Genomic DNA, 14,833 nt, shown 5'->3' on the forward strand with positions numbered 1-14,833 from the left:
TCTATCAATGTGTTTAATAAAATTAAAACTTACGTGGATTTGGGAAGTTCTAATTAATGGAATTTTTGTTTAGAAGTAAAGAAGCCTTCCCTACCCTTCCTCTGTTACGAATATGTACTACTTTTGGATGTCCACCATCTCTCTGGTATCCACCCTGAGAGTTATTTACATTATTATAATACCGTATTTTATTATATTATAATCCTTATTCACATCACAGTGTCACTCCTGGTTTACCTGCCTCTCCCACGAGGTGGTGAGTTTCCTAGAGGCAAAGGCTATATATAAGATATATATATATATATGCATATATATATATATCCAGTCCTTAGCACAATGCCACACATTGTCAAGCACTCTATAATGTCTACTGAATAATTATTAAAATGAATGGAAGTGAACAGGAATGACAGATCACAGATCAGCTCTGAGGCTCTGGGCAAATTACTTAACTTCTCTGAACCTCAATTTCTCCATCAGTAAAGTAAGGGTAACAAATTTCCCTCTGCAGTGTTTCTGAGAGTCATAAATAAAATGATGTTTGTAACGTACATTAACACAGAGCCTGACACATAAAAGGGGTTCAAGAAATGGTAGCTGTAATATAATCATAGGAAAGTCATGTCATTTTCTATTTTTTAAATGCCATGAAATTTTATAATTGTAAATTTGAAATCATAATTGAACTTTCATCAATATAATAAAGAGATCAAATTGTAAATAAATTTAATAGAAATGTATTAAAATGCAAAAACATGTGGTATCTCTAAATTAGTATATGTGTCTGTATTTTAATACATTTCTATTAAGTATATCCAGTCCTACTTATCACAAAATAAAAGTCAAAGATGTTAGGAGAGCAGGTCCCTCAGAGATTATTTGGTCCAGCTCCTTCTCTTAAAATAAGAAACACACCATAAGAAAGGCCATTCTGAGTAAAGTGGTTCAGAGTCAGTAAACCTGGCTTTTTGTACCATCCCTACTTATCAGCTGGTGATCTTTGGCAAATAATGTAAACTCATGTGTCTCAGTTTCCTCTCTGTGAAACAAGAATAATAAGAGTGTCAACTAGACTTACAAAGTACACATAAGAGGTATTCAATAAATGTTGGCTGTTATCACCATCATCAACCATATTTTACAGATGAGAAACTGAGGTAGGAAGAACCAGGAAGAACCCTTCCAAAGTTATTAAAACCAGTCAGAATATCCCAGACACAATTATAAAGAAATGCTGCCTTCCTGATGTAAACAAAAACCAGAATCTCTCTAGCTGGCTAAAAGAGGACACGTACTCTATGGAGAGGCTAAACTTTTTTGTCCCAACTTTGTCCTAAGATCCACCGTGTTCTTGAAGACTGCAGGTCTCTGCTTATTATTGCTACCACAGTAAGTCCTACCAGCACGAGGACCTCAAAAAGGCCAAAGATTCTTTCCATTTAGTCTTCCAGCACCACTGAGAAGACAAGATACAACATTTTTCAACTGTTTTTTCCTGCTTCCACAAGAATTCACACAACCAAAATCCTTTTACTGGGAAGACGGCGCCTATCTTAGTACACGTGTGAGTCTTAAAGGGAAGGGAAGGTTGCATTAAGATCTCAAGTATATGCAGCTGTAGGTGAAATTGGGGTAAAAAAAGAAAAACATCTCAAGTACGTGTGAGTGAAGATGATGATTTGAAAAAGCAACCTGGGATTTCTGACATGACTCCCTCCAGCTCCTCCCACCAATACAGACCTACATCCTTATTAAGAATCATTAGATTAAAACATTCAACAAAATGCTTTAGTTAAAGGTTTAGGGTAACAACAAAAGGGCAAAAACAAAGAGTATCACTAACAGAGACAATATAACTTACAAAATGCATCTTCACCCTGAGACTGAACTATAGGGTATCCCTCCATCCCGGCTCCTGACCTCACTATGTGGTGGAGCCCTCTTTACCCTACTTACCAGAAGTAATTTCAACTCCACACTCCTGGAATCCAGGGAAAGAGAAAGAAGCCAAGTCCCCCAGTTCACCTCACCTAAAAATTTTTTCCACATCTATGTCTGAGGACCTGCCTCTCCTCTGGTGATTGATACTAGGACCACCCTACCCTCCTGGAAAGATCTGTACCACTAACAATAGGAATGAAGGCTTAGTTAGACACCTGGACCCCCAACGGAATAATCGTATTTCAGTATAGCATAATAACCCTAATCTGGCGAGGGTAGGTGAGTGAGGACAGCCATTTCCTTATAAAAACATAGATTTCCAGCCTTTATCTCATGCTACCTCTCTTTTATCTTGATAAATCTAAACAGAAAAATTTGAAAGACATTCAAATTAATGGAAAAATATTTCTACTAATCAAAGCACTTTACAGTTCCCAAGCATGATAATTTATAATTAACTATGTCTGATTTAAATGGGATATGGTTGAGCTACTAAAAGTTATGTATCAAAAGATATACCTTTCTCTCCCTTCTTTTCGAGATCGAGTGATCTGATTAATTTCCAATGCTGTGAGCTTCTTTGCCACACGATATTGCCAGATATAAAACGCTTCTTTCGAAGCTGCTATCACATGGGTTTTGGTCATTGCAACAAATAATGGTACTATTAAAAAGAACATTAAGACAATTAAGTTACAGTTACACAGAATCACAGAATGTTTGTGCTATGAAGGACTTTAGTAATCACTGAGTCCAACCTTTCATTTTACAGATAATATACCCATACACAGTCTCTGAAATCAGAAAAGAATCAAAAGCTTATAGGACCATACAAAAATATTAACTCACAATGGATCAAAGACTTACATGCAAGAGCTAAAACTGTAGAACTCTTAAAATAAAGCTTAGGAATAAATCTATATTTCCACTTAAATCTTTGTGACCTGGGATTGGGCAATGATTGGTTTCTTAGATATGACACCAAAAACACAAGCAACAAAAGAAAAAGTAGATAAACCGGACTTCCTCAAAATTAAAAACATTTGTGCTTCAAAGGACATCATCAGGAAAGTGAAAAGACAAACCACACAAGGGGAGAAAATACTTCCAAATCATATATCTGATAAGGAATTGTATCTAGAATATATAAAGAACTCTCATAATTCAGTAATAAAAAGACAAATAGCCCAATTTAAAAAATGGACAAAGGATCTAAACAGACATTTCTCCAATGAACATATACAAATGGCCATTAAGCAAATGAAAAGATGGTCAGAATTTTTAGCCATTAGGGAAATACAAATCAAAACCACAATGAGATACCACTTCACACCCACTAGGATGGCTAGAATCAAAAAGTGAGATAAAAACAAGTGTTGGTGAAGAGGGGGAAAAATGGTGGTAATGTAAAATGGTTCATCCACTTTGAAAAATAATTTGGCAGTTCCTAAAAATGTTAAATATAGAGTAACCATATGCCCCAGCAATTCTGCTCCTAGGTATATGTACCCAAGAGAAGTGAAAACACATGTCCACACAAAAACTCATGCACAAATGTTCATAACATCATTATTCATAATAGTCAAAAAATAGAAACAACCCAAATGTCCATTAACTGATGAATGGATAAACAAAATCCCACTCCTTCCTCCCATCTCCACTACAATATTGCTTGGTTCAGGCCTTTGTTCTTTTTCCTCATCTTGTAAGTTTTACATTTCCACCTTAATTTAGAAAATAAAATTCTCCCAAGAAATAAATTCTTCTACCAAATCCAAAAAAGGTCACAAAAATAAAAAGAAAACAATATATTCTTCTAAACAAATAATTTTTATTATTATTAACATATATTAGGAATATATTCTTTTACACAAATATTTTTTTCATCTGTCCCATTTCTTAGAGAACATTTAATTGAGCTGCTACTGTGTATCCTTTTATGAAGTAGACAGCCTCATCAAATCCATCTTATGGATAAATAGAAGATTAAAGAAGTAAAGTAACTTGCCCAAGGTCACAAAACACAAAATAAACAATATAATATTAAACACACACACTCACAGAAAATATATAAAAGCAAAAAAAACTCCTTCATAAAAAAACATTTTAGGATCTGTTTTCTAAATTTACAAACAGTTAAAACAGTATAATACCTTACTTTTCAGTCTATTACTACTATGCAAAGCAATCATTAATGGCCAGAATAAAGGAATGATGTTAATAGGAGCCACCATTTACGGATTTCTTGCCACTGTCCAAATAAAGGATACTTAAGGCAGTAAGAGACTTAGAAACTAAACAAAGAATTATTATAGAAACTAGTCTGATGGGATGATGTTAATTAAGTGGATTAACAACTCAAGGATTCAAATTCAAGAAGTTTTATATGCTAAATATTCAGTATGCTAGAGCCATTTAAAAAAAATTTTTTCCATCATAATTGTCAAAATATTTCTACTCAAAATACATACTATTACTGACCTCTGGAGGGAGCTCAAAGCCAAGTTTCTCACTGAGAACAATTCACTGAAAGTCAGGCAAGGAGAATGGCATCAAAGTCTCCAGGAGGCGCTCACGCCAGGTCAGTCTTTGCTCTTCTTTCCCTGATCCCATTCATCTTCACTAAATTCTAAGGCATTTGCTAAATATTTAGTAAATTCCACATGGACACCCTGACACTGGAAACTATTATGTCCCTAGCATGTTTTGAAGTAAGTTGGAAAATCTTAACTGCTTTCTAATAAAATACAACTTTTCCTAAGCATATAAAAGCATTTTCCAACCTATGTTTACCTACAATTTTAAATTACATTCATGTTTCTTTCTTTTTTTTTTTCTTTTTTTTTTTTTTTTTTGGCACTGTTCCTAAGGAAATGTTTCTTTCTTTTTGATACATCCAAAATACTCACAAGGGTTTGTCATTAGTCTGATTACTTCAAAATTAAAATATTTGTGGTTCAAGGTAAGAGTCAGACTTCTTGGATTCTAATCACAGGTCCTTCCTAACTCTGTGACCTTGAGTAAATTATCTGTTCTCTCTGAACCTCAGTTTACTTACTAGAAATTGAAGGTAAAAATAATGCCAACCCTACAGAAGTATTTTAAAGTTTCAAAGAGATAATAAATATAAAGTATAGCACAGTGCCTGGCATAGAATAAATGCTTAATAATTTTAAAAGTCAGTATTTATTGAATTTTTAAAAATGTATGCCAGGCACTGCTCTATAGTACATTATATATATTAACCCATAACTGCTCTATAAGGTAGGCATTATTATCCCTACTTAACAGATGAAGAAACTGAGGCATGAAATAGTTATAATTTGCCTATGTCACACAGCTACAAAGCTGTAGAGCTGGACACAAACCCAGTCAAGCTGGCTCCAAAATTTGTGCTCTTAACCACTATAGCAGACTGACCCTCATCAAGGATTAAGAAGTATTAGTTCCATGTGGTTGCTTATTATTTTTACTTTTATTATCTATATAGCTTTTTATAATAAAACCATATACAAATTCTACAGTCAATTCAAAAAACAAATAAGAACATATTTAAAACCTATGCTCTTTTGAATCAATATGGTAGTAATTGCAGCAAATTCATATGGGTAGATAATCCTATCTATATACATTTTGCTAGATCTTTATTTAAAGATCCATCCTTCCCAGATTAAGATTCTAGGAAAAAGAAGACCAAATTTTAAAACATAGAACGTTTTAGGAAAAGAACATAACCACGATAAAAGCATTTCAAGCCCTTCTCAACTATTCAATACCTGGAAAGAAAAAATTCAAAATATCTAGAAAAGTTATTAGGAAAAAATGTTTAAAGAAAATAATTATGCTTCTATTAATTGAACTTTGTAACACTAATAGGCAGTAGTTACTTGCCAAGCAAGGATGTAAAATAATTTAAAACAATCTAGGAATTCACATATAAGTGAGAGCTGCTTGTAATATTTTAATACTAAGACCTGAAATAAATGCCTACATCTATAATGTCCCCCTACTTTCCTACTTACTCATTTCTTAGCCCTTTAAAGAGGTGGTAAACTGAAATTGCACTGAAATGTTTTCAACAAATTAACTTTCTCTGGAATATATGGAAAACTTAGTGCATATGTTAGAGACCATCATTAGAAAGCTGCTCATGTGATTCTGCTAAAATAACTGCAGCACAGGCAACCTGGGACTAGAAAGCCACTTTTCATGCCTTTGTTCCTCTAAAAATGCTGTTTTCTCTCCTTAAAATACCACCTGAAGAAATACTTAACCTATAAAACTCAGCTCCAACAAAACCTTGTCTAAGTGGAAAAGATGTCCCTGACATCCTTATGCACCAATATCCATTTATCCAGCACCTAGCATAATAGCTAGCACACAACAGGGAAGCAATAAGTCATTGTTCAATGGATTGACTATATTTTAATTATTTGTTTAGACATCCCACAGGAGATGTCATAATTAATTTCTTATTATTCCCAATGACCAATACAGTACATGACACAGTATATACTTGTTGATGGTTTGATAAGTAAATGAATTATCATTTTTTATTTATTTACATGATAGAAAATAAATATTTTCCATGCATTCAATAAACATTTATTACAGGCCAAGCACAGTGTTAAGTCGTGGGGATTTGGAAACTAATTAGACATAGATCTTCAAGAAGTTCAAGTCTAGTGGGGAAGACAGATGAGAAAATCAGTAATCGCAGTGCAAAATGAGAAGTACTCTGGATAGAAGTACACCAAAGGTATTATGAGGGCTGAACAGAAGAGCACCAAAAAATGGTACCTGACTCCGATGTGTGGAGTACAATGGAGTCCCACGCACTAAACTTCTATAATAATGTATAAAGTTCTTTTTAAAAGCTACTAAAGAAATTGTCAAGAGGAAGAATAGACAGCAAGTGGCAAAACAAAAATAATACATTCTAAAACAGTATCATTGGCATACTTTATTTTGTTTTAGCCTCCAATCCTCATGAAAATTTGGCATAGAGGCTTAAAAAGGAATTTTACAGGATATGTATGAAATAAAAATGTCGAGTCTTTGGCTGTGTTTGCTACAGACCAATGAAAGAACTGTTTGTTAAAATTTCAGCCAGTGAGACTGTAAAAAAAAAATAGTTTTGAGACTCAAAAATACAAATAATCATGCCCTCAATATTTCCCATTTTATGAAGGGGAAGGGTTTACATTTAGATTTATTTAAAAAAAATAGTCTACCTATGATAAAATTACTTTGAGGTTAACCCTATAATCATTATAATTCTATGTTAAATAACTTTTGATATTAAAAGAAAAAGCAGATAATCTTAAGAATGACAGAATTTATCCCTTAAATACCATTATACTTCTAATAAAATATTACCAAAGATATTCATGTGATAAGTCTGTAATAATTTTAAGCTAAACTTCTTATGAAGGAACACTAATACATGTATATATGTATGCAAATATATACATATATAAAACATGTAAACATGCCTATGTAGCAATGAATATAAAACATGAAGTTGAAATGTTTCAATATATCAAAGTGAGTGAGTTACCAAGCCCCTAAACCATGAAGTCTTTGAGGTCATTATTTCTCACATTTGCTTTTATCACTCAAAGAGCTTAGCAAAATGCAAACACTTAAAAGGTAAACGTTAACATTTGATTGTTAAGGCTGAATGTGCAATCTGAAAAAGAAAAATGACTACTTCTCAGTATCAGAAAATAATTCAATGGGTTTTTAATTTCTTAGATTTAATAATTTTTGTAATACGATATCCAATATAGTACCATACACTTTAAAAGAAAACTATTACTTGTGGAAGTTACAGTGAAGTGCCAACAAAATATTTGTTAATGATTTTTAATGATCTGCTTAGAATAAGATTTGGGATTTTTTAATGGGTGACTTTCATAGTTACTGGATATAGGGAATGGTAAATCTAAAGGAGCAAATGTCCTTTGAAAACAAAAAGCCAGGAATTTTTTAAAGCTGTCCCTATTAATAGACTTTTCATTAGAAAAATCTGGAAAAGGCAAACTCACTTTTACAAGCAGCTAAAGTGTTTTTATGAAAGAGAGGTATTTACAAGCAGTTTATTAATAATAAAAATGGTTTAATAGCAAAATTCTTTCTATAATCCTAAGTTTATTATATACTAATCATTAGATTGCATACCAATTCCTATACAATTATATTCCCCATTTAAAGCAAATGATGGCAGTATAGCAGTTGCAAAATTACAGAGAATTTTAGATAAAGTAACCTTATAATTTACTGTATGAACCAGGATGCTTTTGAGAATGAAATGGGGCATTATTAATAATTCTACCATGATGGTAGATATAAACTGGTACTGGATCTGACAAACCAGTATGGTCATCTTCATTGTAGAGAATATCATTCTAATTAATAAATACCATTGTTAGAGGTCTTTACTGTTGCAAATAAAACCTGATCAGAGAAGGCATAAATATTAACATTTCCTTACCAATATCAATGTATTTGGGATCCAAGGGTGTGCCAATAGAATTACAAAGAACTAGCACAAACTGTAAACAGATAAAAAAAGTATCAGAACTCCTCCTCATGAATAATAGAGGAAATATGCTTAACATATATCATGCTTATCTCTTTTTCAATATCACTGATGGGGAAATAATTGATAAAATTGTTAGGTGCAAAGAGTAGCAGACATAAAAAAGATTATCTACAGTATTAAATATAAAGAAACATGAATTAAAATTAAACCAAGGCTGATTTCTCAATATAATAGAACGCAGTGGTTTTTAAGAAAACACTTAAGAAACACAAGTACACTGGCTACTTTTCACCATTTATACTCTCAAAATTCCTGATCAGCTAAAACATCAAAACTCATTTTTAATCCTATATCCAGCTATATAAGAGCTAACTTAATTTGTTACCATTGCACCAAATGTCTCCATCTCGTTCTCCTCCTTTGAAGCAATATGTAAATGACATGAGAAATTCAGAAAAAAAATCAGTTAATTCAAAAAGACATGATCCAACCTGGTCAAAATGACTTATGTACAAATAATTATAAATGACTAATATTAGGAAAATAATCAAGCATAATGCACACTTCACATCACATTGTTTAAAGTGATAATTTCATTTTTCTTACTGTCAGTCATCTTTTTGGTCTCTTGGACCAAGAATACTATTCTACTTAGATGTTTTCCTAACTAAAATAACAATTTCAAACAAGTCAATTCTCTATGTACTACTTACATATAGACTGTTCCTTTTTTCAACATCTCAAAACTTTTATAATAATTTCATAAATATAAAATTTATAGTAAAAGTATCATCAATACCCCTTACACTACCTAAAATAAGCTTATTTACTGCCACAAAATACCACAAATAAATTGTATTCTTAAATATACTTTTCATTTTTACCAGTTATATATGCTCTTAGTTTCAAGAATCAAATAATTCTAGAACTTCTTACTAAAAATGGCAGTCCCCTCTTAACTTCCGATGTCCTGCTCCCTTTAACTCATCCTTTTGCCATTTACCTCCACAAATCTAAGTCATTTGTTTACAGTACTACTTGTTGTTTTATTTCAATTTGCTGCATTATCTATTGCCTTCCCACTATGAAAGATGAGTATTCAGCTTTTTCCCCACCCCACCCCACCCCCACCACAGGGGGGCACATTTCCATCCCTCTATCTTTCCACTTTTAACACAATTTTGTCAGATATCAGAATTTAGGGTTTGATGTTTACTATACTTCAACTAAAAGCTTTTTAATTTAATAAAAACAGTGATTACATCATTTTGTTTCTATAAATGCTACTCACAGCTGAGCCATCAAGCATATCATGATTTATTTTCCTTTCAAGTATATTTTGCTTTCCCTGTAGTTCATAATTGTCTTTCTTTTTTCCCTTTGCTTAGTTTTCTACGTATTAATACTAACTCAAATCCCCAAGAGTATATCTCCTCACAAGGGTTCAAACATATTAGGTAGTCTATTCATTTCATCCTCTCAGATTTCTTTTGGGGTCCTCTGACCTCCTCTCATCTGACTCACTGGGCATGCTGCACAACTCTCACCTGACACACTCTTCACCTCTGGTGTTGGGTTCTGTTTCTTCCTCTTTTTCGGTTTACTCCGCATTTTGGTAAACCACACCCTGAAGTAACTTCCTTAGATAGGGAAGCTTGGAAGATCAATTTTTGGTGACCTTGCACATCTAAAAATGTCTGCATTCTAGCTTCACATTTAATTAGTATTGGCTTTAAGATATGGAGTTCTAGATAGGAAATCATTTTCCCTCAGAATTTTGAAGGCAATTCTCCAAAGTATTGCTGTTGACAAGTAGAATGTCATGATCCCTGATCTTACGAAATTGTTTTCCTCTCTGAAATCTTACTGAATCTTTTTTTTTCTCCCCACTGCTCTGAAATTCCACAATGATGTGCCTTGATATGAAAATATGTTTATTCACTAAGCTAGGCACTTCCAGTCTAGAACCTCAGGGTCACTTTCTTGGATTTTTTTTTTTTTTTCCGCAGATTTACTCCTCTCCATTTTGCCTGTTCACTTTTTTTTAGAAATATTATTCAAGTGCTAAACTTCCATGACTGGTCCTCTAATTTTCTTATTTTTTCACTCCTCTTTTCCACTTCCTTGTCTTTTTGTTCCACTTTATAGGTGTTTTCCTTCATTTCACCTTCTAGCCCTCCTGCCAAAGTTGTCACTGTTATTATATTTGTAATTTCCAAAAACTTCCTTTTCTGTAGTATCCTTTTATTTTATAGATGTAATTCCTCTTAACTCTCTGAGGGTAATATTAACAGTTCTTTTGAAATGACATTTTTTTAAGAAGCATTCTCCCTGCATAGTCTCTGTTTCCTCCAAGTTCTTTTCTACTTGTGTTTATTTTTGGTGTCTGTTAAACTGAATGCTTCCCTCAAATGTCTGACAATTTTTGTGTATCTGCTTGTACTTGAGAGACACTAAAAAGCTGTTTGGAGGGTCTTTACTGTAAGGCAATGGGCAAGGCTGCCTCCTCAATATCTCTAGAGGTCTGTTTTCTTGAATGGGTCTTCTCCCAAGACAACTCATCTAATCCCTTATCTCAAATCTCAATGCTTGGATGCCAGTTTTCTGGAAACCAAGAGGAAAAAGGACACTGGGGGTAAATTGAGTATCAAACTTTTAATTTAACTGTCTTATTTTCAGCAGAGATACCCCACCGTCAGCTATGCTTGGTACCCTGCAGTGCAGGGACTTTTTGATCCTCCTCAAGAGTAAACTCCAGTCTTAATAGGTGGTAGAAGGGCAGCTGCCTATGGGGTCAGGACAAGGGAGGAGATCTGGGGATCTAATTTTTTATGTGCCTTTTTTTTTATGTTTTCTCCTTCCTGCATAATCTCTGGTATTATGAAATTGCTTTTATGTTTGTTTCTTCCCCTCCTCCCTGCCCCAGGTAGCCCCAAGTCCTGTGCCTGGTTGGGTCTGTAAACTGGTTGCCTCTTTGTTTTCTCCATGAATAGCTTATGATTCAGCTTTCTTAGGTCTGCTAAGGTAATTACCACTAATCCAGCTACTCTCTAACCTACAAAATTTTGTTGCCATTTCCTTTATTTTTTTGGTCCCTATGGGCTTATAACTTTTTAAAAAATACCTTTACTGTTCTTTTAGTGAGTTTCAGGAAAGAACAAAGTCAAATATGGCTGTTCAAATGATCACCTTTAACCAAAAACTATACTTTTTAATGGGATAAAATAATTTTTGAGAAAGCCAGATATTGGTAGTCCTTTTTTGAAATATTTACATACTTCTGCAAATGTTTAGATTGTTAGTATACTTTTAAAAAGACATGTTTATATTATTTATTTTATGCTATGACACATTGATTTTTAAAGCAATATAACTCCAAATAAAAGTAAATTTCTCAAGGACAAAAGCTACCCAACTGTTATAAATGGTCATTGTTACATAATTTTTTCAGGATTTATATAAACTAGACAGCTGAATATTCATTTTTTCTAATAGCATTTTAGATTCAAAAAGGATTATAAAGGACAAAAAGCTTCAGTACTGAACTGGTGGTCAATATAAACTGCCAATGATTAGCTGATTGGAGAAAAAAAATCAGGGCACACAGAACCAGCGCAGTCACAAAGTCTTCCAGAACAAGTCTAGACAGACATGGCCAATAGACACAATACTTTGCTGTATTTGCCAGTACAGACACCATGCTTAAAAAACTAAATAGTTATATCCCAATTCTGCCAAGTGGTTAACCCATCCACATCTCAAGATATCAAGGAACACTTACCTGAGGATGATTTTCATCAGCTTTTGTAGCCAAAATGCAGAAATCACCACAGGTAGTAATAGAAATGAGACTCTTCACATATTTAACATATTTCTCATTGTTTTTTGTATCCCAAAAGACAACACAGTACTCTGGACGATCAGATCTGGTATACGCATAAACTACAGTATTTGAGCAATAACCCCACTGGGAAGAAAGGAAGGAGGAAAGGAAAGCAATGGAAGGAACAAAGAAGAGAGGAAAGGAGAGAGAAAGGGAGAAGGGATATTTAGCATTGGGAAACAAAAATCATATTTTACTTTTACTCTAGAAATACTGAAGATATGTGATTTATCAGTGCTGATAAAATATATTCTTCAGAAATAAAAGACAGGATTCAACCTTCAGCTTAAAGTCTTTTCTCACCAAAATAACAAAAATATTTGAAAGTAATAAAGACATTTATAAAAGAATGTGCTACAAAAATAAATTCAGTTTGTCTAAGTTATTAGTTTGTAAGATTTAAACTTCAATGAAGAAAATTTTCAATAGTCAATTATAACTATTGTGGAGAACAACAGGAGAGCAATCCCTGCCAAAAATTTAAATTCTGGGTCCCCAACCCAAAATTCAAAAATAGTTGCTTTGCCTTTTTTCCCCCATCCATAGTTTTTATATTTGTTTTTATCAGAGTAACATATGTACATAGTTTATAGTCAAATAATTGATCTGGCTTATTTAAAACAAACAAAAACAAAATGCAGACCCCTGGCCCAATTTCAAATTAGGAATAGCTGTGTACAACTCTTTTAGCTGTAGCTGTTCTGGTATTTATCTCCATAGCACATTATCTATTGATTACAGAACTTACACTCTTACAGCTTTCCCTTCTGTCTAACTCTCCCAATATATTTATATGTAATTTTGAATAAATCAATATTCAATGTCAACATTATTATGATTGTATTTGCTACTACAGCCACAGTTCTCGTGTGTTCCAGGAACCTCACTCCTTTGCCTTGCCCCTTCAGGCCCAGGGCTGGTGGTGAAGGCTTGTCACTGCTGCCAATCCTCGGTGCTTGCTTTAGCGTCCCTTGCTGTTCCCTTTAACCCTTCCCACACCTCTGTAATAAGCCCTTTATAAATCTCTCTTTAGTACTCCTTTGAGTGTGCCATCTGTTTCCTGCTGAGATCCTGACTCATGAGTAATTTTACTAACTATATATAATATTCTAGAAAAGTTTACTAGTTCTAAGGTCTTCACATAAAAAAGCCTCCTTTCTGCTGGTTTCTAAAACAAAACAGCTTTGAATATACTTTGAGCTATAACAAAGTTATTTAGTAAAAAACACTATTTATTTTACTACTGCTCTTAATACTCACCTTATAATTAGGTCGAATATTTGCAAAATATATAAAGGAATCAACAGCTAGTGCAATTTTCAGTCCACCTCCTTCCCAAGACAGTCCAGACATTTGCTTTCCAGGAACTTTCAAAGTACCCAGATGCTGAAAAAAAAATTGCATTTAACCTAAAATATCTATTAACTCAAATACAAATTAGCACTAATCACTTCACAGAGATCAAAAGTGATATGAAAATTATTTTGTGAAAGGTTCTTACTTATTTTAAAATCATCTTCCTTGAATTTTTGTAATGAAAAACATGCATATGATAAGAGAAAGTTACAAACTATATCCAAAAAAATCAATATCAAATTTCATCAAATTTAAGATGGCATAGATTAAAATATGCCTCCTTATTTTTATCTACAACTAAGGAAAGAAAAAACACACTGCTAATTAAAATATGACAACTTTGATTATAAGATGCATCCCAATTTTAGAGTTGTAAAAAATTATACTTAAGAATCAATGAAATATTATATTATTAATAGTAAACTCAACCCTGATGTCTTGCCTTTCTCTTCCACCCCCCACAACCAACCAACCACCAAGTCCTGTTGCTTTTCCTCCTTTCTACTCTCCACAATTATCTTTTTATATTTTTTTTTAGAGATGGGGTCTCGCTATGTTGCGCAGGTGGGAGTGCAGTGGCTATTCCCACTACTGATCAGCACAGGAGTTTTACCTTCTCTGTTTCCAATCTGGACTGGCTCACCCCTCCTTAGCAACCTGGTGGTCCCCCACTCCCAAGAGGTCACCATATTGATGCCAAACTTAGTGCAGACACCTGATAGGCATAGTACGCTACAGCCCAGAACTCCTGGGCTCAAGTGATCCTCCTACCTCACCCTCCCGGGTGGCTGGGACTACAGGCACATGCCACCACACCTGGCAATTACCTTTTTTCTTGTCTGAACTATAGTATTAGCATTCTAACTTCAATTCTTACCTTTCATCTCTTTTCTTATTCCCACCTTCTATTCATGCACCCAATTCAGTCTCTACTACACTGTCACAATTATCTTTCTGGCACACAAATCTGATCATATCCTACCTTACTTTAAAAAAAAGTTAAATAATTTTTTTAAAAATCAATAGCTCCCCCCACCATCGCATTCTTTAGCATAGCACACAATGCCTTTTTCCCACCTGGCCCAAAACTACATTCTTTGGCTTAA

At 33.6% G+C, this 14,833-nt stretch overlaps 1 protein-coding gene across 1 annotated transcript in view; it reads right to left on the reverse strand.

Moving 5' to 3' along the window:
- The window catches only part of WDR35 (WD repeat domain 35), a 57,170-nt gene that overhangs the window by 26,238 nt on the left and 16,099 nt on the right, over window positions 1–14,833 (reverse strand). The window contains exons 9-12 of the mRNA XM_045549087.1: window positions 13,632–13,757; window positions 12,270–12,455; window positions 8,438–8,498; window positions 2,461–2,605 (exon numbers count right to left, since the gene is read on the reverse strand). Of these exons, the coding sequence (XP_045405043.1) occupies window positions 2,461–2,605; window positions 8,438–8,498; window positions 12,270–12,455; window positions 13,632–13,757 (518 nt within the window). The remainder of the gene's footprint in view (window positions 1–2,460; window positions 2,606–8,437; window positions 8,499–12,269; window positions 12,456–13,631; window positions 13,758–14,833) is intronic.

This window comes from Lemur catta, chromosome 4 (assembly GCF_020740605.2).
Source record: "Lemur catta isolate mLemCat1 chromosome 4, mLemCat1.pri, whole genome shotgun sequence".
In the NCBI taxonomy this organism is placed as follows: domain Eukaryota; kingdom Metazoa; phylum Chordata; class Mammalia; order Primates; family Lemuridae; genus Lemur; species Lemur catta.